This window comes from Heteronotia binoei, chromosome 15, assembly GCF_032191835.1.
Source record: "Heteronotia binoei isolate CCM8104 ecotype False Entrance Well chromosome 15, APGP_CSIRO_Hbin_v1, whole genome shotgun sequence".
NCBI lineage: Eukaryota > Metazoa > Chordata > Lepidosauria > Squamata > Gekkonidae > Heteronotia > Heteronotia binoei.
The window spans coordinates 4508399-4534902 of NC_083237.1; the positions used below are offsets into that span (position 1 = coordinate 4508399).

General features: G+C 50.1%; 1 protein-coding gene across 1 annotated transcript in view; it reads left to right on the forward strand.

Annotated features, from left to right (window-relative positions):
- Positions 1–4558: 4558 nt before the first annotated feature.
- Positions 4559–26504, forward strand: part of GUCY2D (guanylate cyclase 2D, retinal) — a 58230-nt gene continuing 36284 nt past the window's right edge. The window contains exons 1-6 of the mRNA XM_060256073.1: positions 4559–5431; positions 18321–18619; positions 19980–20334; positions 22207–22291; positions 22552–22648; positions 24708–24815. Of these exons, the coding sequence (XP_060112056.1) occupies positions 4714–5431; positions 18321–18619; positions 19980–20334; positions 22207–22291; positions 22552–22648; positions 24708–24815 (1662 nt within the window). The 5' untranslated portion in view covers positions 4559–4713. The remainder of the gene's footprint in view (positions 5432–18320; positions 18620–19979; positions 20335–22206; positions 22292–22551; positions 22649–24707; positions 24816–26504) is intronic.

The following is a 26504-nucleotide window of genomic DNA, read 5'->3' on the forward strand; positions in this document are numbered from 1 at the left end:
ATTCTCCACTCCTCCACTTGCAGCTGCTGGAATGGCCTTGGGTCAGTTATAGCTCTCACAGAGCTGTCCTTGAAAGGGCAGCTTCTGTGAGAGCTCTCTCAGCCCCACCTACCTCACAGGGTGTCTGTTGTGGGGGGGGGGGAAGATAAAGGAGATTGTAAGCTGCTCAGAGAGGAGGGTGGGGTATAAATCTACGGTCTCCTCCTTCCCCCCCTATCTTCTTGACATTTTGTAAGTCTGTCAGATTCAAATAATATATGAAAACACCATTTGCCTGTCATTATCGTGCAAATATAAAGTAGAATGTAAGAATAGCCATGTTAGATCTGACCCATGGTCCATCTAGTCCAGCATCCTGGTTCACAGAGTGGCCAAATGGGCACCCCTGGAGACCTACCAACAAAACATGGAGGATCAAACTTCTCCACCTCTTGCCTCCCCCTGAACTGGCATCTAAAACAGGGCTCCCCAACCTTTATGAGCCTGTGGGAACCTCTGGCATCCTGACACATCATGGTGGGCACAATCACAAAATGGCTGCCACAGGAGGTGGAGCCAGCCACAAAATGGCTGCCACAGCTTACCTTCTGTCACAGGGTGGATATCCTCCGATAACAGCTGCTGCCAAAGCAACGTTTTTAATAATCCAATCCAATCCCCAATGGCCAATCAGAAGCCATGCCGGCCAAAGCCCTACCTGACGCCACCCACTTTTGATTGATGGATCTTTCCTCCATCGATGGATTTCTCCTCTATGCATTCGCCCAATTCCTTTTAAAGGCAACTAAAGCAACACGAGTACAAAACATAGTACGAAACGTACATTTACAGTGTTCTGTTTGTCTTGCCAACCTTGTGTGTGAATGAAATTGGGGGGGAGGGGGAGATTGAGGTGGGCTTCCTCATCTCGTTTTCCGGTCTCCACAACATTATGAAGCCATGGATTTAATGGGGTTGTGGCTGAGATGTATGACATCAAAATAAGCAGCTCCGGTTGCTTTTCAGAAGGTAAAGGTGACCGGCTTGGCACCTGTGGAAAGCCACCCCTCTGATTCATGTCTAATAGGATCTGACAGTTAAGGCCAAAAGGTCAATCTTGTTTTAGTTCAGCGGTAAGATTAGGATTTGTGGGATGGGGGCAGCTTGCTCGAAGCGTCAGCAGGACAGCGGTTTGACTAATACCAGCCAAGGCTGACGGGATAGGGTGGACTCAGGCCAAAGCATTCGTCCTCTCCTGCCATGACCCCATGCTTCTGCTTGAGGGGAGAAAGCTTTCCTTCTTGTGGAAGCCTTTAGATGCCGTATATCAGGGGTCCCCGACTTTGGCACATCTCTGGGCACCTTTGGAATTCTGACACAGGGTGGAGAATACAACTACGGAATTGCTGCAGGAGGTGGAGCCGGCCTCAAAATGGCTGCCACAAGAGGTGGAGCTAACCATGATATGTCAGACAGTGAGGTTATGCATAAGTCTATTGCAGGGGTGGCCAACGGCAGCTCTCCAGATGTTTTTTGTCTACAACTCCCGTCAGCCCCAGCCAGCATGGCCAATGGCTGGGGCTGATGGGAGCTGTAGGCAAAAAACATCTGGAGAGCTACCGTTGGCCACCCCTGGTCTAATGGAAACATTTCAGGTACAAGCTCCGTTTAAAAGGATGCCTTTTAAAGCACGCAGAGGAACACGGTAGAAGAAGACTGCAGATTTATACCCCACCCTTCTTTCTGAATCAGAGTCTCAGAGCGGCTTACAATCTCCTTTATCTCCTTCCCCCACAAAAGACACCCTGTGAGGTGGGTGGGGCTGAGAGGGCTCTCACAGAAGCTGCCTTTTCAAGGACAACTCCTACAAGAGCTATGGCAAACCCATGGCCACTCCAGCAGCTGCAAGTGGAGGAGTGGGGAATCAAACCCGGTTCTCCCAGATAAGAGTCCGCACACTTAACCACTACACCAAACTGGGTCTCAGGTAAATATCCTTGTGCTCGCTGAAGCAAATTTGTTTTTTTTAAACCTGCAAAGCCAATTGGATTTCCAGTGGCCAATCAGAAGCCTCACTGGGCCAAAGCTCCATCTGGCCCTGCCCACTTTCTAAAATTATGAAATGGGAAAGATGTTGGTGGGCACCATGGATCCAATGAAGGTCAGGTTGGGGATTCCTGCCCTATATGAATGGCATTGAGTGTGTGGGGTGTCAACTATAGTTATCAAGAGATGGGAAGGGCTTCTCTTGACTTCTGCAAGGAAATATGAGCATATTTGTAAGGAAATACAGCTCCTGCAAGTCTTGGCATCAAAACGGCTGCTCCATTTCTGCCCCTGGGGACCGAATGACTTTTACAAATGTGTAGGTTGGTAGAAGAGGCAAGATGGCTGTCATCAGTGACAAGATGGCAGCCAAGGAAGAGATGGCATCGGCCATATCCCATCTGAATCACGGAGCCAGGAGGCAACATCCAGGGAAGTCCTCAGCCTCGATTTCCTGTTGTTGGCTGTCCAGACCTGGAGATTTGGGGGTGGATCTGGAAGAGGGTGGGGTTTGGGGAGGGGAGGGGCTTCAGCATGGTACAATGCCCTAGAGTTAGGGTTGCCAAGTCCAATTCAAGAAATGTCTAGGGACTTTGGGGGTGGAGCCAGGAGACTTTGGGGGTGGAGCCAGGAGACATTGGGGGTGGAGCCAGAGCAAGGTTGTGACAAGCATCATTGAACTCCAAAGAGAATTCTGGCCACCGCATTTGAATGCCTTCCCTCCAATGGAAATAATGAAGGATAGGGGCACCTTCTTTGGGGGCTCATAGAATTGGACCCCCTGGTCTGAACATTTTGAAACTTGGAGGGTGCTTTGAGGAGGAACACTGGATGCTATGCTGAAAATTTGGTAGCCTCTACCTAAAAAAAAACAGCTCCCCCAGAACCCATATACCCGCAGATCAATTCTCCATTATACTCTATGGAAATCGGTCCCCATAGGGAATAATGGAGTGCTCAGCAGACATTCCCCCCCCCGCGCTTTTTGATGACCCTGGAGCAGGGGGGGGGGCCTCCAAGGCAGGGGATCCCTGCCCCCACCTGGGGATTAAAGCAGAGAAGGAAAAACCGCTGTGCACTTATTTCAATATATACTGTGAGCCGCCCTCAGCCTGCTTCGGTGGGGAAGGCGGGATATAAATCAAATAAATAAATAAATAACAGTTTATAAAATTCCAACACAATACTAAATACTATGTATCCAAAATACTTATGGTAGATAACAACCACAACTTGCAGGGGTGGCCAACGGTAGCTCTCCAGATGGTTTTTGCCTACAATTCCCATCAGCCCTAGCCATTGGCCATGCTGATGGGAGTTGTAGGCAAAAAAAAAAAATCTGAGAGCTACCATTGGCCAACCGTGTTATACAGAAACAGAACAAGAAAGCGAAGGGTAAACAGTCCATAAATTAAAGTCCTTAAAAGGCAAAGCCTGACTCTCCTCTCCATGATCCTCTTTTCTCCGGCATTTATCCCGACTCTTCCACCTGGGGATTGACAACCCTACCTAGAGTCCCCCCCTTCAAAGCAGTTGTTTTCTCCAGGGGAGCTGATCTCTGCCAGCTGGAGATCGGCTGCAAAAGCGGGAGATCTCCAAACCCCACCTGAAGGCTGGCACCCCCACCTCCTGCAAAGCAGCCATTTCCTCCAGGGGAGCTGATCTCTGCCAGCTGGAGGCCAGTTGCAAAAGTAGGAGATCTTCAGACCCCGCCTGGAGGCTGGCACCCCCACCTCCTGCAAAGCACCCATTTCCTCCAGGGGAGCTGATCTCTGCCAGCTGGAGGCCAGTTGCAAAACGGGAGATCTCCAGACCCCGCCTGGAGGCTGGCAACCCCACCTCCTGCAAAGCACCCCTTTTCTCCAGGGGAGCTGATCTCTGCCAGCTGGAGGCCAGTTGCAAAAGCAGGAGATCTCCAGACCCCGCCTGGAGGCTGGCAACCCCACCTCCTGCAAAGCACCCATTTCCTCCAGGGGAGCTTTCTCTGCCAGCTGGAGGCCAGTTGCAAAAGCGGGAGATCTCCAGGCCCCACCTGGAGGCTGGCAACCATAGATGTCCAGGGGATCTGGTTGGCCACTGTGTGAGATGGGATTGCCAGTCCCCAAGTGGGGTCTGGAGATCAGCTCCCCTGGAGAAAATGGCTGCTTGGAAGGGCGGACTCTAGGGCATGGGACCATGCTGGGGCCCCTCCCCTCCCCAAACCCCACCCTCTCCCAGATCCACCCCAAAGTCTCCAGGTATTTTCCAACCCACCCCTGGCAACCCTAGTGTGATGCAGGAGGCTGGAATAGATGGACTGTTGGTCTGATCCAGCAGGAGTCTTCTGTGTCCTCTGGACAGCACAGTTCTCCCATGCAGGGTTTAAAACGGGCAAAGTTAAGTAAAAACTGAGACTAATTGTGATTATTTGCTTGCTGTTCTCCCACAGCTAGGTGAGGCGCTTAAGTGTCTCTCTCCCACTGGAGTCTGAAGTTTCTCTTTTCTCTCTTTCCCAGGGCCGTTCTTCCTTCCCTTTTTCTCATTGTGCGTGGTGAACCTCAACCGAGCTGATGGAAGCCAATGGACCTACCTTGACTAAAGACCTCTGGGCCTGTCCACTGAGGAACTAAAGGCCCTGGAAGCTGTGCCTTCTCCCCTTTCACCTTTCCCTGTCTTTTCCTTCGCTGTGTCGTCCCCTGGCTCCACAACATGATCCCAGCCTGGTGCGGCTCCCTGAGTTTCCTTCTCCAGCTTTCTAACCATCCGAGGTGGAATTGCTACGGAAGTTCTCGCTGGCGAGTTCTCCTTGTTTGGCTCTTGGTACTTTGTTTGCCTGGCGGCGCTCACCTGGTTACTTTCAAGGTGGGCGTGGTTGGGCCGTGGAAGTGTGACACCGTCTATGCCCAGTCCTTCCCAGAGGTGGCAGCTAAGCTGGCTGTTACCCGCATCAACAAAGACCCGAGTATGAATCAGTTTTACTGGTTCGATTACATTCTCCTCAACGAAGACTGCCAGACGGCTCAGGCCTTGGTGGGCTTTGTGAATGCGGAACGCTCCGCCTCCGGCTTCATAGGCCCGGTCAACCCCGGGATCTGTGAGGCAGCGGGCTGGTTGGGACGAGCTTGGAACAAACCCGTCTTCTCCTGGTCTTGCTTGAGTGACAATGCCGCAGTAGATCGTTACGGCACCTTTATCCGGGCGGTACCACAGAGCTCAGCTGTGATCTACACGGTGCTGAAGTACTTCCAGTGGGCTCACGTTGCCATCGTAAGCTCTGAACAGGACTTCTGGGTGGAGATAGCCTACGCCCTGGCTCACGCACTGCGCGGCTTTGGCCTCCCCGTTGGTGTGTTGACCACGATGGAGGACGAACCCGACGGAGCACTGGACACTCTCTGCAAGATACGAAGGGCTCACGATATACGAGGTACGGCAGGGTGAAGTGATATGTGTGGATGCTGCCCTCAAAGGAAGCTATCCTCACATTCGGAGGATAATAGAGCTAGGCTTTGTAGCAGGAGGGAAGGAGAAGAAGAAAAGTTGGTTTTATACCCCTCCCTTCACTTCTTGAAGGAACCATAGAATCCTAGAATTGGAAGGGACCTCCAGGGCCATCTAGTCCAACCCCCTGTGCAATGCAGGGAATTCACAGATACGTCTTCTTAAGTTGACAGGATCAGCATCGCTTAGGCTTGCCAAGTCCCCTGCAGCCTCCAGCGGGGGACTGTTTTCATGAGCACGTCAATTACAGTGACATCATTGTGCCAGCGACGTTGAGCGCCAGCCACTCTAGGAACTTTCGGGAAAACTCTATGGTTTCCCCCCCGATGCTCTAGCAATTTGGGAGGGAAAACCAAAGAATTTTCCTGGAAGCTCCTAGAGTGGCCGGTGCTCAACGTCGCTGCTGCAATGTCATCACTGTGAGTGATGTCATCATGCTGGTGACGTTGGGGGAAGATCTCTCCTGCTGGCCCAATGCGGGCTGGTGGGTTGAGAGCCTCTAGGGCGGGAGAACCCCTGACCGGCCTGGGAACTTGGAAGCCCTAGTAGAGCTTCCAGATGGCCCTCTAGCCTCAGTTTAAAAACCTCCAAGGAAGGAGAGCCCACCACCTCCTGGGGAAGCCTGTTCCACTGAGGAATCACTCTAATGGTCAGGCAGTCCATAGAATCCTAGAGTTGGAAGGGACCTCCAGGGCCATCTAGTCCAACCCCCTGTGCAATGCAGGAAATTCACAGATACGTCTCCTTAAGTTCACAGGATCAGCATTGCTTAGGCTTGCCAAGTCCCCTGCAGCCTCCAGGGGGGGACTGTTTTCATGAGCACATCAATCGCAGTGACATCATTGTGCCAGCGACGTTGAGCGCCAGCCACTCTAGGAACTTCCGGGAAAACTCTATGGTTTCCCCCTGATGCTCTAGCAATTTGGGAGGGAAAACCAAAGAATTTTCCTGGAAGCTCCTAGAGTGGCCGGTGCTCAACGTCGCTGCTGCAATGTCATCACTGTGAGTGATGTCATCATGCTGGTGACGTTGGGGGAAGATCTCTCCTGCTGGCCCAATGCGGGCTGGTGGGTTGAGAGCCTCTAGGGCGGGAGAACCCCTGACCAGCCTAGGAACTTGGCAGCCCTCGTATAGCTTCCAGATGGCCATCTAGCCTCAGTTTAAAAACCCCCAAGGAAGGAGAGGCCACCACCTCCTGGGGAAGCCTGTTCCACTGAGGAACCGCTCTAACGGTCAGGAAGTTCTTCCTAATGTTGAGACGGAAACTCTTCTGATTTAATTTCAACCCCTTGGTTTCTGGTCCGACCTTCTGGGGCCACAGAAAAGAACTCTGCATCATTCTTAATATGAGGAAAGGAGAAGGTTGAAAACCACCTTGGGGAGAAAGGTGGGGTATAAATAAATAAATAATAAATAACTTCACCTAGAATCAGGGGTATGCTGTCGAGCAGGGATGGGCAGACTGCAGCCTGGGAGCCGCATGTGGCTCTTTCACACAGATTGTGTGATTCTCAAAGCCCCCCTCAGCCTGTTGACTGCCTTGGAGAAGGCGCTTGTCTTTTGAAATCGCTTCCCCAAGTCAAGCCAGCTGGTGGTTTCCATAATGCATTTAAAGTTAAAGCTGCTTTCTTTCAACCTCGACGTCACTCCCTCCCCATTTCCTTCCTCCCTCCCTCATCTGCTGTTTATTCTATGTAGTTCTTACATTAAGCAAGTTTGGCTACCCCTGCTTTACAGTCTTCAAGATGGGATTGGATAAAATATCTGGAGCAGAGGTCCATCAGTGGCTATTAGCCACAGCGCATTATTGGAACTGTCTGAGGCAGTGATGCTCTGTAGTCTCGGTGCTTGGGGAGGGAGCAACAGTGGGAGGGCTTCTGGTGTCCTGGTCCCACTGATGGACCTCCTGATGGCACCTGGGTCTTTTTTGCCAATGTGTGACACAAGGTGTTGGACTGGATGGGCCACTGGCCTAATCCAACATGGCTTCTCTTGTGTTCTTATGTGACACAGAGTGTTGGACTGGAAGGGCCTTTGGCCTGATCCAAAATGGCTTCTTTTATGTCCTTATGTGACACAGAGTGTTGGACTGGATGGGCCCTGGCCTGATCCAGAATGGCTTCTCTTCTGTTCTTATGTGACATGGACTGGATGGGCCTTTGGCCTGATTCAAACTGGATTCTCTTATGTTCTTATGTGACACAGAGTGTTGGACTGGATGGGCCATTGGCCTGATCCAACATGGCTTCTCTTCTGTTCTTATGTGACACAGAGTGTTGGACTGGATGGGCCTTTGGCTTGATCCAACATGGCTTATCTTATGTGACACAGAGTGTTGGACTGGATGGGCCATTGGCCTGATCCAACATAGCTTCTCTTATGTCCTTATGTGACACAGAGTGTTGGACTGGATGGGCCTTTGGCCTGATCCAACATGGCTTCTCTTATGTTCTTATGGGACACAGAGTATTGGACTGGATGGGCCTTTGGCCTGATCCAACATGGCATCTCTTATGTTCTTATGTGACACAGAGTGTTGGACTGGATGGGCCTTTGGCCTGATCCAACATGGCTTCTCTTCTGTTCTAATGTGACACAGAGTGTTGGACTGGATGGGCCATTGGCCTGATCCAACATGGTTTCTCTTATGTTCTTATGTGACACAAAGTGTTGGACTGGATGGGCCTTTGGCCTGATCCAACATGGTTTCTCTTATGTTCTTATGTGACACAAAGTGTTGGACTGGATGGGCCATTGGCCTGATCCAACATGGCTCCTCTTATGTTCTTATCCCCTGCCAGTGGGTGCAACCCTTGCATTTACAGTGGGAATAATTGTGATCAAGTCAACCTTGATAAGATGTGGAAAGGTGTGGATAACTGTATCTAGAGTAGCCAGGTCCCCCCGGCTTCCAGCGGAGGATGGGTATGAGTGCAGGGTTTCCATATCCTGGTAGAGAAACTCCTGGAGATATGGGGATGGAGCCCGGGGAGAACAGGGACTTCAGTGGGGTACGAAGCCATCGGGTCCACCTTCTAAAGCATCCAGGGGATCTAATTTTTGTAAACTAGAGCTGAGCTGTGGTTCCGGGGAATCCGCAGGGCTGGAGGCCGATAAATGAAAATTAAACAATAACAATTGTGTTATTTTTATGAGAAACAAATTCACATTTCTCAAGGTTTGAACAATCATAATGCAGTTATGTGAATTTACATCAACATCATTCAACCGTAATAATAATAATAATAATAATAATAATAATAATAATAATAATAATAATAATAATAATAATAATAATAATAATAATATTAGATTTATATCCCGCCCTCCACTCTAAAGAGTCTGAGCGGCTCACAATCTCCTTTCCCTTCCTCTCCCACAACAGACCCCCTGTGAGATGGGTGGGGCTGAGAGGGCTCTCACAGCAGCTGCCCTTTCAAGGACAACCTCTGCCAGAGCTCTGGCTGATCCAAAGCCATGCTTGCAGGTGCAAGTGAAGGAGTGGGGAATCAAACCCGGTTCTCCCAGATAAGAATCCGCACAGTTAACCACTATACCAAACTGGCTCTCCAGAGCAGAGTCCAGTAATATGATACTGCTTTGTATTGCTGGAGACTACCTGCCGCTCTTCACTTCAAGTTAGGGTTGCCAAGTCCAATTCAAGAAATATCTGGGGACTTTGGGGGTGGAGCCAGGAGACTTTGAGGGGTGGAGCCAGGAGGCTTTGGGGGTGGAGACAGAAGCAAAGTTGTGACAAGCACAATTAAACTCCAAAGGGAGTTCTGGCCATCTCATTTAAAGGAACCGCACAGCTTTTAAAAGCCTTCCCTCCATTGGACATAATGAAGGATAGGGACACCTACTTTTGGGGCTCATAGAATTGGACCCCCTGGTCCAATCTTTTTGAAAGCAATTTGAGGGGAGTCATCAGATGCTATGCTGAAAATTCGGTGCCTCTACCTCAAAAAAACAGCCCCTCTAGAGCCCCAGATCCACCCCCCAGATCAATTCTCCATTATACCCTATGGGACTCGATCTCCATAGGGAATAACGAAGCAGACGTTTCCCCCCCTCCCCCTCTTTGTGATGACTCTGAAGCCAGGGAGGGCCTGCTCCCACCTGGGGATTGTATGTGAAAAGCCCAGAGTTCCACAGAGAATGACTCAACCAGCAACAAAAAACTGTGGAAAAATAACGAAAAATGAGTGGAAAATACTTCCAAAAGTGTAATAGATAATTAAACACTTCAGCTTCACACGTTTTCACGTATCATTACATACAACAGCGTATTATCACAAATGCAAGATAGAAAGTACAAAGAATAAATATTCAGAAGCGCTTGCAGTGAGTCCATATCCAGTTTGAAGTCCTTGAAAACCATTCATTAAAGTGCCAGTGTCCAATGTGTTGCAACTACAGATAATTCTTGTTCTCCAGCAAAGAATTTATGATGTTAAGACGTTGCTTTAAACTTCATTTCTTTAAAGAGCTGGTGTCATGGGAATGTTGTATGCTGGAAGTTGATAAGTGGAGTACGTCTCTCAGATGAAGACATTTGAAACAGTATTACAAGCTTTACTGTTAGAGGCTTATGACCATCCACTATATATATATATATATATATATATATATATATATATATATATATATATATATATATATATATATATATATATATATATATATATATATATATATTTATTTATTTATTTCATTTGATTTATATCCCGCCCTACCCCACCAAAGCGGGCTCAGGGTGGCTCACAACATAAAACTCTAACAGTAAATCAGGTTAAATACATTAATAATTAATACAGTAAAATACTTAAAAACACATTTATCAATATACCATGCTACATCTTCCCTAAAAGTCGGTTCTTCAAGTATTCCAAAGTTCAGATATGCTGATGTTCATGAATTTGGATATTCAGATATCGGTCAGTTGTATGCCAGCCGGAAGAGGGTTGTCTTACAGGCCCTGTGGAACTGTCTGAGATTCCGCAGGGCCCTCACCTCTTCCGGGAGCTGGTTCCACCAACAGGGGGCTGCAATCGAAAAGGCCCTGTCTCTAGTTGTTTTCAGACGGGCCTCCTTTGGCCCAGGGATTGTAAGGAGGTTCTGAGACCCTGATCTCAGCACTCTCTGGGGAACATGTGGGGAGAGACGGTCCCTAAGGTAGGCAGGTCCTAGACCATAAAGGGCTTTAAAGGTCATAACCAGCACCTCGTATTGAACTCGGTATGCTATCGGCAGCCAATGCAGTCCCCGAAGCCCCGGCTGAATGTGCTCACTTCTAGGGAGCCTTAACAACAGCCGGGCGGCAGCATTCTGCACTAGCTGTAGCTTCCGGGTTCGGCACAGGGGCAGCCCCATGTAGAGGGCATTGCAGTAGTCCAGCCTTGAGGTGACTGTTGCATGGATCACTGTTGCCAGATCGCAACAATAATAAACATCTTTAAAGAAATGAAGTTTAAAGCAACGTCTTAACATCATAAAATCTTTGCTGAAGAACAAGAATTACCTGCAGTTGCAACACATTGGACACTGGCACTTTAATTAATGGTTTTCAAGGACTTCAAACTGGATATGGACTCACTGCAAGCACTTCTGAATATTTATTCTTTCTACTTTATATCTTGCATTTGTGATAATATGCTGTTGTATGTAATGATATGTGAAAACGTGTGAAGCTGAAGTGTTTAATTATCTATTACACTTTTTGAAGTATTTTTCACTAATTTTTCGTTATTTTCCCACAGTTTTTTGTTGTTGGTTGAATCCATCTGGGGAGTTGCTGAACTTCCAGCTTCTTCAAAGGTTCAAGTTTACCTTTCTGATGCAAACGGCCTCTGAAAAGATTCTGCAACCAACGGAGGATTTGGGCTGTTTTCACAGCCACTGGGATCAGCCATGTTGTTCTGCCTCCTTCCCCCCACCCCCCTTCAGCCTTAAAAATTTTTTTTTCATTTTTAAATTTTATTATAACCAAAAATAAACAATTTAGTACAAATCATAATTATAAAAAATACATAACAAATCCTTACACTACAGATTTGATTCAAACATAACATACGTACAGGATAATTTCCTTAAATAATAACGAAATCCAACATTTCAGGAGGCAACTTTTCACTTTCCGTAGCAGTAGAATTTCACTTATTCTAGATAAGGGAGCCATTTTTCTGTTAAGGTATTTTTGTATGCTGGAGTTTCCATTAGTAGTAGTTGCGTTGAGATCTTATCTTGTGCAATTATGTCCCTCACCTTAATGCACCCTTAGTACTCTTCCAAACTTGAGCTACCAAACTTTTGCCAGCTAACAGTAACATCGAGATAAGTTCCAAACGTAAGGGAGTAGACCAATTTTCTGGCCACAAATTCAGTAAAATTAAATCTGGTTTTAGAGGCACCATTGTGCCTGTCATTTCTGAAATTTTAGCCACAATACTGGAACCAAAATTACTTATTTTTGGGCAAGTCCACCAGCAATGCAAAACCCCTTCAGCCTTAAAGACACAGACACACCATCCCAAGAGGAAGCCTTTCCAAGCGGAGTCTGAAGCCTCCGGAGGTGGAAAGGCACATGGTGGCTGTGGGGGCGGGGATTGGCAAGCCGACTTCAAGTGTCATCCAAAGTATTCAAAATGCAAAAGGCCAAGAAAATGTTTTTTATATCTTCTGGCCTGTGGGTCAGAATCATCCTGCCCAGAGCTTTAATCAGGTCTGCTGGGCTTTTTTCTTCACACCCTCCTCTTGTCCTCACCCTTTGAAGCTCTGAGGCTGTGAAGTTCCTTGTTCTTTCTGCATTGTCTTTGCTGGCTGCAGCAGGAAGCAAAGCTGCAAAGAAAAGTGAGTGGATTCTCCATGAAGGTCTCTCTGGGCCCAGAGACCTTAATGGAAAATCCATTCCGCATTTTTCTTGCAACTTTGTCTGTGCTTCAATGTGTTTCAATGGAGTGGAGCTCAGTTTCACTTTTCAGCCTTCCTATTCCCAGCTGAAGCTCATGGTTCCTGGAGTTGTGTCCTTGCAAAGAAAGGGTTGACGCGTTGAGCCAGCTTGTCTGTGTTGAATGGACCTGAGAACTGGTGCCTAATGAGTACTCTAACCTTGGAACCCACCGCCAAAGGGGGATATTACACTGGAGAGCCATTGCGAATCTGAGTAGACCCGCGGGGGGGGGGGGGGAAGCTTGCAATGCCCTGCCATTTCATTGTTTTCCCAGCTTTTTATATTTTTTTTGCTGTGATCCTTGTGCTTTTTTTTTGCTGTGATCCTTGTGCTTTTTTTTGATGTTTTATTTTAAAAACTGCAACGCCAAATCTCAGTATTCGCCCCCCCACCGTTCCATTTTAAACAAAACATTGCAAGAGGTTTAAGGACGCTTGTATTTTAAGTTTTAAAATAATACCTTTGATTGTGTTTGTCTGTGTCCTTTATAAAGTTTATAGCTTCACTACCTGGCATTACATTTTATCAGGGCTTTCTTTGTAGAAAAAGCCCAGCAGGAACTCATTTGCATATTAGGCCACACCCCATGACATCACCATTGTCTCACATAGGGCTTTTTGTAGGAAAAGCTCAGCAGGATCTCATTGGCATATTAGGCCACACCCCCTGGCACCATTGTTTCACATAGGGCAGGGGTGGCCAGCGGTAGCTCTCCAGATGCTTTTTGCCTACAGCTCCCATCAGCCCCAGCCAGCATGGCGAATGGCTGGGGCTGATGGGAGTTATAGGCAAAAAACATCTGGAGAGCTACCGTTGGCCACCCCTGACATAGGGCTTTTTGTAGGAAAAGCTCAGCAGGACCTCATTTGCATATTAGGCCACACCCCCTGGCACCAAGCCAGCCGGAATGCATTCCTGTGTGTTCCTGCTCAAAAAATCCCCCTGCATTTTATGACATACATGGTCTGGCCCCACAAAGTCCCATTTATGTCCGATCCGGCTCTCATAGCAAATGAGCTGAACACTTCTGGTCTATATGTATTCTGCTTTGAGGAAGCCTATTGAAACAGGTGTTTAAGCTAGCCTCTCTGCAGAATCGTGACTCCTTACGCTACTTGAACACGAGCAAGAAAGACACAGAAACATAAAGAATTTCTTCCTGGCCTTTTGCGCTTTAATTGCTTTGAATGACACCTGAAATGAAGGTAGGGTTTGCCAAATCCGACTCGAGAAATATCTGGGGACTTTGGGGGTGGAGCCAGGAGACTTTGGGGGTGGAGCCAGGAGACTTTGGGAGTGGAGCCAGAAGACTTTGGGGGTGGAGCAGGGAGCAAGAGTGTGGTAAGCACAACTGAACTCCAAAGGGAGTTCTGGCCATCACATTTAAAGGGACCACGCTCCTTTTAAATGCCTTCCCTCCATTTGGAATAATGAAGGATAGGGGCACCTTCTTTGGGGGTTCATAAAATTGGACCCCCTAGTCCAATCTTTTTGAAACCTGGGAATTATTTTGAGGAGAGTCACCAGATGCTATGCTGCGAATTTGGTGCCTCTGCCTCAAAACACAACTCCCCTAGAGCCCCAGATACCTGTGGATCCATTATACCCTGTGGGAATCCTTCTCCATAGGGACTAATGGAGTGCCCAGAAGATATTTCCTCGCCCCCCCCGCTCTCTGATGACCCTGAAGCAGGGGGAGGGCCTCCAAACTGAGGGATCCCCTGCCCCCACCTGGGGGTTCAAACCAAAACAACAAAGCAACTGTGTGGCCAAACAAAATATCTTGAACAAGATTACAAGATTATACATGGGATGAAGAAAGTAGAGAAAGAAGTCCTTTTCTCCCTTTCTCACAATACAAGAACTCGTGGGCATTCAATGAAATTGCTGAGCAGTCAGGTTAAAATGGATAAAAGGAAGTCCTTCACCCAAAGGGTGATTAACACGTGGAATTCACTGCCACAGGAGGTGGTGGCGGCTACAAGCATAGCCAGCTTCAAGAGGGGATTGGATAAAAATATGGAGCAGAAGTCCATCAGTGGCTATTAGCCACAGCGTGTGTGTGTGTGTGTATTGGCCACTGTGTGATACAGAGTGTTGGACTGGATGGGCCATTGGCCTGATCCAACATGGCTTCTCTTATGTTCTTATGTGACACAGAGTGTTGGACTGGAGGGGCCATTGTCCTGATCCAACATGGCTTCTCTTATGTTCTTAAGTTCTTATGTTCTTACAATTTTACTTCAATAACCTTCTATACAAAAGTATCTTATGTAATACAAAGTGCCACAAGACAACACATAAATAATCCCCAAGTCCAAAGAATCTTGTTAAAAACCACTAAGGTGTGGTCAAACCATGCTAGTTCCAAACATGAACGGAGCGGTGAAAACATGTCCAGAGGATGACTGTGGCACAGTCCTTCTCTCTCCTCTCCACCTTCCGAGCACGACGATGAAGATAGAAGCTTTCAACGCGTTCGTCGACTTGACTTGCTGCGCATTTCGAACAACCGCCCGAGGGCAGTTCCAACTCTTTCAAGAGCAAATCAATGAAAACATCCTCCTTTTTACTGCAGTTCGGAAAACATTTCTACAGTGGCTCACGCTCAAGGCAATATACTGGGGTTGTTATTGTTTAATTTTCTTTGACCAATCCCGTGATCTCTCTGGCTACTTCAGCCCACCTGGAGGCTGGCATACCTATATGCAAGAGTATGGGAGACTGGATGAAACAGGTGGGGGCCATGGGCAAAAGTCCAGAATGGGGCCCAAGAATCATTACCACCCCGCCCCCCAACAGGCAACCTCCAATCGTCTGTTGAATGTAGGAACGTTAGTCTCCAATATGAATGGTTTTAGTCATTACTGAAGCTCATTGAAGCCGCGTGTGAAACAGGGCACTTAGCGCATCCCTGTTGCGTCCTACTGCCTTGCTGCTTTCCATCCAGATATTGGCTAACAGAGAGGAATTGCAGCATTGGACTCATAAGAACATAAGAGAAGCCATGTTGGATCAGGCCAATGGCCCATCCAGTCCAACACTCTGTGTCACATAAGAACATAAGAGAAGCCATGTTGGATCAGGCCAATGGCCCATCCAGTCCAACACTCTGTGTCACATAAGAACATAAGAGAAGCCATGTTGGATCAGGCCAATGGCCCATCCAGTCCAACACTCTGTGTCACATAAGAACATAAGAGGAGCCATGTTGGATCAGGCCAATGGCCCATCCAGTCCAACACTGTATCACACAGTGGCCAAAAATTTTAATCATTCTAGTTGACTCTGTTTTCACGGCATTGCGCACTACTGTCGGACATCAATATAGGGCTGGTTGTTTCGGGAGTAGTTCTTCCTTTGCACTTTGTGTTTATACTGTGTTTTCTATGAATAATTTGTTGTATAAATAATTGAATTTCTAAGGATCTGCAGTTGATTTCACGCGAATGCCTGTGTGGCTCCTTCCTCCTGCTCTACCTTTTCACGTTACTCTGCTGGGTTGCTCTATATCCCCCACCCCCACAGCAGGCACAAAGGGAGGCCCTCACACAGGCCTGACCCTAGACTGTCTGGCAAGGATAACTTCTGGTCCACCCTGCCCCCCCTCACACTGATGACATCACCGAGTCACATGGGGGTGCCCAATTTGATGTTCCCAGAAGGCTGGCACCCTAGGCAACCACCTACTTTGCCTAATGGCAGGGCCGGCCCTGTCCTCACTCTATAGAAGGTGGGCAGGAGTTGCCAGAAGCCAGCCGCTTTCCTTCCTTCCTTCCCCTCCCCAGCTATTTTTTGCACTGACAAAGCGTTGAGGGGAGTTATTTCCCCGTTCTGCAGCTCCGTGGGCATACAAATACTCCATGTGGTACAGCAGAAACAGAGAAGGCTCCCCCACCCCACCACCAGTGTTGCTTCAGCTCAGAATGTGACTGAGGGAGAGTGACAGGAAACCTTCCTGCCCCTGAGGTGGTCTTCCAAGCCCAAAGCCATTTCTCACAGCTGCTAGTGTCCTGGCCCCACTGATGGATCTTCTGATGGCCCCTGGTTTTTTTGGCCACTGTGTGACTCAGAGTGTTGGACTGGAGGGGCCATTGGCCTGATCCAGCATGGCTTCTCTTATGTTCTTATGTGACACAGAGTGTTGGACTGGAGGGGCCATTGGCCTGATCCAGCATGGCTTCTCTTCTGTGCTTATGTGACACAGAGTGTTGGATTGGATGGGCCATTGGCCTGATCCAGCATGGCTTCTCTTATGTTCTTATGTGACACAGAATGTTGGACTGGATGGTCCACTGGCCTGATCCAACAGGGCTTCTCTTATGTTATGTGACACAGAGTGTTGGACTGGAGGGGCCATTGGCCTGATCCAACATGGCTTCTCTTCTGTTCTTATGTGACACAGAGTGTTGGATTGGATGGGCAATTGGCCTGATCCAACATGCTTCTCTTATGTCCTTATGTGACACAGAGTGTTGGACTGGATGGGCCATTGGCCTGATCCAACATGGCTTCTCTTACGTTACACAGAGTGTTGGACTGGAGGGGCCATTGGCCTGATCCAACATGGCTTCTCTTATGTGACACAGAGTGTTGGACTGGAGGGGCCATTGGCCTGATCCAACATGGCTTCTCTTCTGTTCTTATGTGACACAGAGTGTTGGATTGGATGGGCCGTTGGCCTGATCCAACATGCTTCTCTTATGTCCTTATGTGACACAGAGTGTTGGACTGGATGGGCCATTGGCCTGATCCAACATGGCTTCTCTTACGTGACACAGAGTGTTGGACTGGATGGGCCACTGGCCTGATCCAACATGCTTCTCTTATGTCCTTATGTGACACAGAGTGTTGGACTGGATGGGCCATTGGCCTGATCCAACATGGCTTCTCTTACGTGACACAGAGTGTTGGACTGGATGGGCCACTGGCCTGATCCAACATGGCTCCTCTTATGTTCTTATGTGACACAGAGTGCTGGACTGGATGGGCCATTGGCCTGATCCAACATGGCTTCTCTTATGTTCTTATGTCTCGGGCAGTGATGCTGTTTTCTTGGTGTTTGGGGTGGGGGGGGGGAGGAAACAGTGGGAGGCCTTCTAGTGTCCTGGCCCCACTGGTGGACCACCTGATGGGACCTGGGTTTTTTGGCCTCTGTGTGACACAGAGTGTTGGACTGGATGGGCCATTGCCCTGATCCAACATGGCTTCTCTTATGTTCTTATAGATGGAATTCTCTGTGTGGGGCAGAGATGCTCTGTATTCTTGGTGCTTGGGAGGGGGCAACAGTGGGAGGGCATCTAGTGTCCTGGCCCCACTGATGGACCTCCTGATGACACCTGGGTTTTGGCCACTGTGTGACACAGAGTGTTGGACTGGATGAGCCATCGGCCTGATCCAACATGGCTTCTCTTATGTTCTTATGTGACACAGAGTGTTGGACTGGATGAGCCATCGGCCTGATCCAGCATGGCTTCTCTTCTGTTCTTATGTGACACAGAGTGTTGGACTGGATGAGCCATCGGCCTGATCCAACATGGCTTCTCTTATGTTCTTACGAGTTTGGCTCTACCTCCTGCTGCAGCCATTACGTGGTTTGGTCCTGCCTCCTGCGGCAGCCATTTTGTAGTTGTGCCCCCTGCCCTGTGTCAGAGATCCAAAAGTCCCTGCAGGCTCGGAAATTCTTGGGACACCTTCCTTAGCATGTTCTCACAAGTTCTGGGGTTCAGGTGAACTCCCAACACGTTATGGACTGTACCTGCCCTTTCTCCTTAGCCTGTTTGGCCTTCCTGCCATTTCCAATATGCCCTTCTGCATGATTCTTTCCTTCTCCTCCTCCTCTTCCTCCTTGCCCTCTCCTCTCCAGTGATCATCATGTGCATGCATTCTGCTCTGCTGGGCGGCCGTCAGGAAAAAGTCTTGCTGGAGAAGGCCGAAGAGCTGAGTATGATCGATGGGACCTACGTTTTCCTCCCCTATGATGCCCTGACTTACAGCATGCCCTACGAGGAGCCCTACCCCATACTGGACGAGAACAGCAAACTGCGACTGGCGTACGACGCCGTGCTCACCGTCACCATCGACTCCCCAGAAGTCCCCTTCAGAAAGGCCATTCGGGAAGCCCAAGAGAAGGGGGAAATCCCCACCCACATCAACACCGAGGAGGTGCAGCCGCTGGGCGAGGGGGAAGGGGAGCAGAGTGGGGAATGTGGGGCGGTTGGGAGAGGATGTCTTAAAACATATGAGGCCCCACTGTGCATCGGGCTATACCAGGGGTAGGGAACGTTGGGTCTTCAGATTTTTTTTTGCCTACAACTCCCATCAGCCCCAGCCAGCATGGCCAATGGCTGGGGCTGATGGGAGTTGTAGGCAAAAAACATCTGGAGAGCCAACGTTCCCTACCCCTGGGCTACACGCTCTTGGGCTTGCCATCATGCGTGAGGTGTGTAATGGTGTATGTAATCCTGCACCTTCCGTGGTGGCGGAAAGTGCTGTTGAGTGGCAGCTGACTTAAAGGCTGGGCTCACACATGCTAAATAATCCACTTCAAATCCGCTTCCAGTGCACTTTCCAGCTGGATTTGGCCAGTTCGCACAGTTGGAAAGTACATCAACGTAAGACAGGCCCGTAGCTAGAAAAGTTTAGGTGGGGGGGGGGGGGGCGCAGAATAAAATTTCTGATGGAGGACCCCCCGCTCTGGCTGCCCCCGCTCTCTCCGCTGCTGGAAGGAAGGAAGGAAGGGGAGGAGGGAGGGGGCAGGAAGGAGGAAGGAAGGGAGGAAGGAAGGAAGGAAGGAAGGAAGGAAGGAAGGAAGGAAGGAAGGAAGGAAGGAAGGAAGGAAGGAGTGGTGGAAAGAAAGCAACTTTAAATGCATTTTCCAAGCTACCAGCCAGTATGGATGTAAAGAGAGAAATGCCTTCTTCAAGCCAGCCAGTATGGAAACATATTGCAAGCCAGTGCAGATGTCCCAGCAGTAGCATCTGGACAGTCTTCCAGGGCAGCCAGCCTCACATAGAGCACATTGCAGTAAACCAGGGGTGGTCAACGGTAGCTCTCCAGATGTTTTTTGCCTACAACTCCCATCAGCCCCAGCCATTGGCCGTGCTGGCTGGGGCTGATGGGAGTTGTAGGCAAAAAACCCCAACCATCTGGAGAGGTACCGCTGGCCACCCCTGAGTAATCTAATACTGATGTGACCAAGGCAACCATTACAGTGGCAAGATCTTTTCTAGCCAGGAAGGGACACACAGGTGGCTCACTGGCACAGCTACTAAAAGACACCCTGTGTGCTGCTGCCACCTGTCTATCCAACAGGAAGCCTGGGTCTAGGAGCACCCCCCCCCCCGCAAGCTACAAAACTGCTTCTTTAGTGGGAATGCAGCCCCATCCAGAACAGAGGAGATCTCATTTCCTGTGTCAGACCTTTTCCCCACCGGTAGCGCCTCCCTTTTGTCAGGATTAAGTTTGGGCTACAGCATCCAGGTAAACCTTCCACCGTCAGTCTCCCTCGCCTCTCTCTCTGCAGGTGCACCCCCTGTTCGGTACCATCTTCAACTCTATCTACTTCCTGGCCAAGGCAGTGGACAGTGCTCAACGGTCTGGGAAGTGGGTGATGGGCGCCACCATCGCCGAAAAGGCCAAGGACTTCCATCTCGAAGGCTTCAGCCAGACGCTTGCGGCCAACGAACATGGAGACGCCGTGCTCCCCTACGTCATCCTGGACACTGACGGCAGGGGCAACCGCCTTTGGCCCACCTACAGCGTGGATCTGGCCGCTCGTACCCTGCGCCATTTTGGGCATACTGTCCATTGGCCTCACAGTTCAATGCCGAACACTGACTCTAGCTGCTGGTTTGATTCCCTTGCCATCTGCACTGGGGGTGAGCGCTGAAAGAGGGAGGGATAGCAAGCTCTGTTCCCAGGCCTCCCTCTGTTGGTTAGGCCCAGAGCCGGAATAACAATTAGGCCAAGTAGGCACTGGCCTATAGGGCCCCACGCCTTTAGCGGCCCCAGGCTGGCTCCCCCCCCCCCGGTTTCCCCCCTGCTTGCAGCCCTTCCAACCTGCACAACAGAGCTGGATTAACAATTAGGCCAAATAGGCACTGGCCTATGGAGCCCCAGGCTGGCTCCCCCCCCACCCCGGTTTCCCCCCTGCTTGCAGCCTTTCCAGCCTGCACAACAGAGCTGGATTAACAATTAGGCCAAGTAGGTACTGGTTTATGGGGCCCCACGCCTTTAGGGGCCCTTGGCAGGCTTTCCCCGTTTTCGCCCCTGCTTGTAGCTAGGGTTGCCAATCCCCAGGTGGGGGCAGGGGATCCCCTGGTTTGGAGGCCCTCTCCCCCACTACAGGGTCATCAGGAAGCAAGGGGCAGGGAGGGAAGTGTCTGCTAAACACTCCATGATTCCCTATGGAGACCGATGCCCGTAGGGTATAATGGTGAATTGATCTGCGGGTATCTGGGGGAACTGTTTTTTGAGGTAGAGGCACCATATTTTCAGCATAGCATCTGATGCCCCTCTTCGAAATACCCTCCAGGTTTCAAAAGGTTTGGACCAGGGGGTCCAATTCTTTGAGCCCCCAAAGAAGGTGCCCCTATCCATTATTTCCAATGGAGGGAAGGCATTGAAAAGGAACATCATCCCATTAAATGTGGCCAGAATTCCCTTTGGAATTCAATTATGCTTGTCACAGCCTTGTTCCTGGCTCCACCCCTAAAGTCTGCTGGCCCCACCCCCAAAGTCCGCAGATATTTCTTGAATTGGACTTGGCAACCGTAGCCCTCCCAGCCTGCACATTCAGCCAGCAACTGAGCTGCTCTTTGCCCGACTTGCCTGGTGTGGCCGCTGCTGGCGTCGTCGCCAAGTTTGCCTCTCTCTGCCTCTCCCCTGCAGCTTTGTCCAAGGGGCTCTGGAGAAGGGGCCTGCAGGCTGCAGTGGGGGCCATGGGTGGTGGGGCAGGCTGTCAGACTCCCACATAATTTGTAAGGCGGCCCCCCAAGGTTTCGACTGCCTAGGGACCCCCACGGGGTTTAATCCGGCACTGCTGCACAAGCAGCCAGCAACTGAGCTGCTCTTTGCCCGACTTGCCTGGTGTGGCTGCTGCTGGCGTCGTCACCAAGTTTGCCTCTCTCTACTTCTTCTCCACAGCTTTGTCAAAGGGGCTTTTGAGAAGGTGGCTGCAGCGGGGGCCGTGGGCGGTGGGGCAGGCACTCAGACTGATATAATTTGCAAGGGGGCCCCCCAAGATTTCGACCGCCTAGGGGCCTCCACAGGGTTTAATCCGGCACTGTCAGGTGGTGGAAAGAAGAAAGAAGAAAATTCTGATATCTATGAACATATGAAGCTGCCTTCTACTGAACCAGACTGTCCTGGGTCCATCCAAGTCAGTCTTGTCCACTCAGACTGGCAGTTGCTCTCCAGGGTCTCAAGCTGAGGTTTTCACGCCTACTTGCCTGGACCCTTTTTACTTGGAGATGCCAGGGATTGAACCTGGGACCTTCTGCTTACCAAGCAGATGCTCTACCACTGAGCCACCGTCCCTCCCCAGAGTCCCGTCCGCTAGAGTTTGAAGGTGCTGTACAACCAGGTACGCTGCTGGAAAAGTTGTCTAGGTTCTTTTCCCCTCAGAGGAAACAGGAAAGGGCTAAGAGGAGAGAGGAAATGGTACTGTATTTCTGTGGACAGCATGGTCAGACTGTGGGTTAAATCAAATCCCTCAGTGGTCCTAACACTTCCTTTTTGTTTTCGTTTAGGGGTGGATGCCAGTTACATTGTCCTCCTATTCGTTTTGGTCATATTCTTGGTCATGTTTGGGATTTTCCTCAGTTTCTATATCAGGTGAGCCAGCCAATCGTCTGCTGTGACGAGGGGCGCGGGGGGTGCAGCTGCCGGAAGCCGCTGGGATCCTGTAACACAGGGGTGACCAACGGTAGCTCTCCAGATGTTTTTTTGCCCACAACTCTCATCAGCCCCAGTTGTAGGGGAAAAAACATCTGGAGAGCTACCGTTGGCCACCCCTGCAGTAACACACTCCTTGCAGTTTCTCTGGCTGTTTTCACGTCTTGCATTTTCTGCTCTGTTTGTGTTGATCCCCGCAGGCGCTACATCCAACATGCCCAGCTCATGAAAGGACCCAATAAGATGATTCTCACCATGGACGACTTGACCTTCATTAACATGCAGAGCAGCAAGAAGGTGAACGGAGGCTGTTGTGGGGGGTACCTTTGGGGGACGAGCGGATTGTGGCTGATGACGGAGTGGAAAGAGGGTCCGTTCCAAAGTCAACAACGAATAAAGGGCAGCAAAGGAGTGTGTGTGGCCACACCAAAGGCTTGAATGAAGGGTGGTTTGTATAAAACAGGGCTGTATTAACAATCAGGCCAAGTAGGCACCTCCCCCCCCCCAGTTTCCCCCCCTGCTTGCAGCCCTCCCGGCCTGCATGTGCAGCCAGCAACTGAGCCGCTCTTCCTCTGACTTGCCTGGTGCGGCTGCTGCTGGCGTCCTCGCCAAGTTTGCCTCTCTCTGCCTCTCCCCTGCAGCGTAGTAAAAGGGGCTTTTGAGAAAGTGTCTGCGGGCTGCAGCATTGGCTGTGGGTGGCTGGGCAGGCGCTAGGGTTGCCACGTCCAATTCAAATATCTGGGGACTTTGGGGGTGAAGCCAGGAGACTTTGGGGGTGGAGCCAAGATCAAGGCTGTGACAAGCATAATTGAACTCCAAAGGGAGTTCTGGCCCTCACATTTAAAGGGATGGCACACCTTTTCAATTCCTTCCTTCCATAGGAAATAATGAAGGATAGGGGCACCTTCTTTTGGGGCTCATAGAATTGGACCCCCTGGTCGAATCTTTTTGAAACTTGGGGGGTGTTTTGGGGAGAGGCACTAGATGGTATACTGAAAATTTGGTGCCTCTACCCCAAAAGACAGCCCCCCCCCAGAGCCTCAGATACCCGCGGATCACTTCTCCATGATTTTCTATGGGAATAAATCTCCATAGGGAATAATAGAGTTCCCAGCAGACATTTCCCTCCCCTCCCCCCGCTTTCTGACGACCCTGAAATGGGGGGAGGGCCTCCAAACCGGGGGATTCCGTGCCCCCACCTGGGGATTGGCAACCCTAGCAGGCGCTCTGACTCAGATAATTTGCAAGGGGCCCCTGAGATTTTGACTGCCTAGGGGCCTCCACAGGGTTTAATCCGGCACTGGTAGAAAAACTGCAGGGGGCAGAAGGACATGTTCAGTCAAATTCTGGCCACCGGACACTGGTGGACATGGGTGGTGGCCAGATCAGAGGTATCTGGCGATAGGTGCCGTGTAGAGGGCCATGGGGTCTGCCAGAAACAACACGTCATAGATCAAAGTGTTTCCCTTTGTTAGTTAAGAGAAAGTAGGTCCTGACTCCTGAGTTTAACCTGTGACATCTCCTCCTTAAGTGTGTGGACTCTTATCTGGGAGAACAAGGTTTGATTCCCCACTCCTCCACTTGCACTTGCTAGCATGGCCTTGGGTCAGCCACAGCTCAGGCAGAGGTTGTCCTTGAAAGGGCAGCTGCTGTGAGTGCCCTCTCAGCCCCACCCACCTCACAGGGTGTCTGTTGTGGGGGGGGGGAGGAAGATAATGGAGATTGTGAGCCGCTCTGTTGTGGGGGAGGAAGGCAAAGGAGATTGTGAGCCGCTCTGAGACTCTCCAGAGTAGAGGGTGGGATATAATCCAATATCTTCATCTACCTCACAGGGTGTCTGTTGTGGGGGAGGAAGGTAAAGGAGATTGTGAGCCGCTCTGAGACTCTTCGGAGTGGAGGGCGGGATATAAATCCAATATCTTCATCTACCTCACAGGGTGTCTGTTGTGGGGGAGGAAGGTAAAGGAGATTGTGAGCCGCTCTGAGACTCTTCGGAGTGGAGGGCGGGATATAAATCCAATATCTTCATCTACCTCACAGGGTGTCTGTTGTGGGGGAGGAAGGTAGAGGAGATTGTGAGCCGCTCTGAGACTCTTCGGAGTGGAGGGCGGGATATAAATCCAATATCTTCATCTACCTCACAGGGTGTCTGTTGTGGGGGAGGAAGGGAAAGGAGATTGTGAGCCGCTCTGAGACTCTCCGGAGTGGAGGGCGGGATATAAATCCAATATCTTCATCTACCTCACAGGGTGTCTGTTGTGGGGGGGGGGAGGTAAAGGAGATTGTGAGCCGCTCTGAGACTCTTCGGAGTGGAGGACGGGATATAAATCCAATATCATCTTCTTCTTTCTCCCAGAAAGTGGATGACAGCCATTCTAGTCTTGCTGGAAGGAGCAATTCGGACATGAAAAGTCTCAAGAGCGTGACAGCAAATGCGGATAACAGCAACGTTGCCGTGGCTGAGGTAATGGCGTGTCCCTCCCCGCATTGTGCTCAGTCCCGCTCTCCTGTTTTCCGGTTACTGGTTGTGTGGGGAGTGGGGTGGATGGGGAGGGAGTAGGGTTGCCAGCTCCAGACTGGGAAATACCTGGAGATTTTGGGGATGGAGGGTGTCGGGAGGGGAGGGACTTCTTTGGGGTATGATGCCATAGACTCCACCTTCCAGAGTGGCCATTTTCCTCAGGTGAACTGATCTCTGTGGTCTAGAGATATGTTGTAAGAGATCTCCAGCCACTACCTGGAGACTGGCAAATAAGGGAAAGGAACACGGTGAAGTTGAGGACCTGGATACAACCACATAGAGTTATTATTTAGTCTGCAATGTTATTGGAACACTCTATTTCAGGGGTGGGGAACCTCTTTCCCGAGGGCTGTATATGGCCCTCAAGGTCACTTGGTGTGGCCCTCGGGGATTGCTGGGCCGAACTGAGCCATGTGGCAGCCTCCCTGGGGCCTGACTGGCCGGTAGGGTTGCCAAGTCCAATTCAAGAAATATCTGGGGACTTTGGGGGTGGATCCAGGAGACTTTGGGGGTGGAGCCAGGAGACATTTGGGGCGGAGCCAGGAACAAGGGTGTGACAAGCATAATTGAACTCCAAGAGAGTTCTGGCCATCACATTTAAAGGGACAGCACACCTTTTTAAATGCCTTCCTTCCATAGGAAATAATGGATAGGGGCACCTTCTTTTGGGGCTCATAGAATTGGATCCCCTGGTCCAATCGTTTTGAAACTTGGGGGGTACTTTGGGGAGAGGCACTACATACTATATTGAAAATTTGGTGCCTCTACCTCAAAAAACAGCTCTCCCAGAGCCCCCGAAACCTCCAGAACAATTCCCCATTATACCCTATGAGAATCGATCTCCGCATAGGGAATAATGAAGACGTTTCCCTCTCTCCCCACCCCGTTTCTGGCGAGTCTGAAGCAGGGGATTGGCCTCTCTACTCACCAGTTGCTGCCAGCTTCTTCACAGCAACACAGACACACCATTGAAGCCTTTCAAGTCAAGCCTCTGGAGGTGCAAAGGCACATGGTCCTTTGCAGGCTGGGCGGGGCTTCCCTTCCCCCCCCCCCCTCCAGCCAGCTGACTGGGGCGGGAAGCAGCCTGGGAAAATGGAAGAAAGGCTGCTGCGATTGGGGCTGGGTGGGAAGGGAAGGGCAAGGAGAAGCTGCTGGGATCGGGGCTGGGTGGGTGCCATTCCCCCCCCCCCCGCTTTTTGGATTTTTGGTGAGCGGGGGAAGGAGGCTCCAGATTGGGGGGCCCCGCTCAGGCGGGGGATTTGGGAAGCCTACTGGCCGGCCAGAATTGTTGCAAGGCCTGGAAAAGTTACGGTCACAGTTCAGTTTGCATTTGATTATCCCAGAGGGTGTGGCCTAGTATGCTAATGAGTGTATGACCTAATATGCTAATATTAGAGGATGTGGTCTAATATGCTACTGAGTTCCTGCTGGGCTTTTTCTACAAAAAAGCCCTGGACCTAGGCATTTGCCTATGGCGGCGGGCCATGTGTGTGTGCCAGATTAGGCTCTCCCCACATGCCTTCAAATAGAAAAACAATTATTTGCATTAATTTTGCCAGCCTGAATCATTCTCCCTCAGCGGAGTGCTATTTTTTAACTTGATAATTTTTTATGGCCCGGGAATGATGTTAT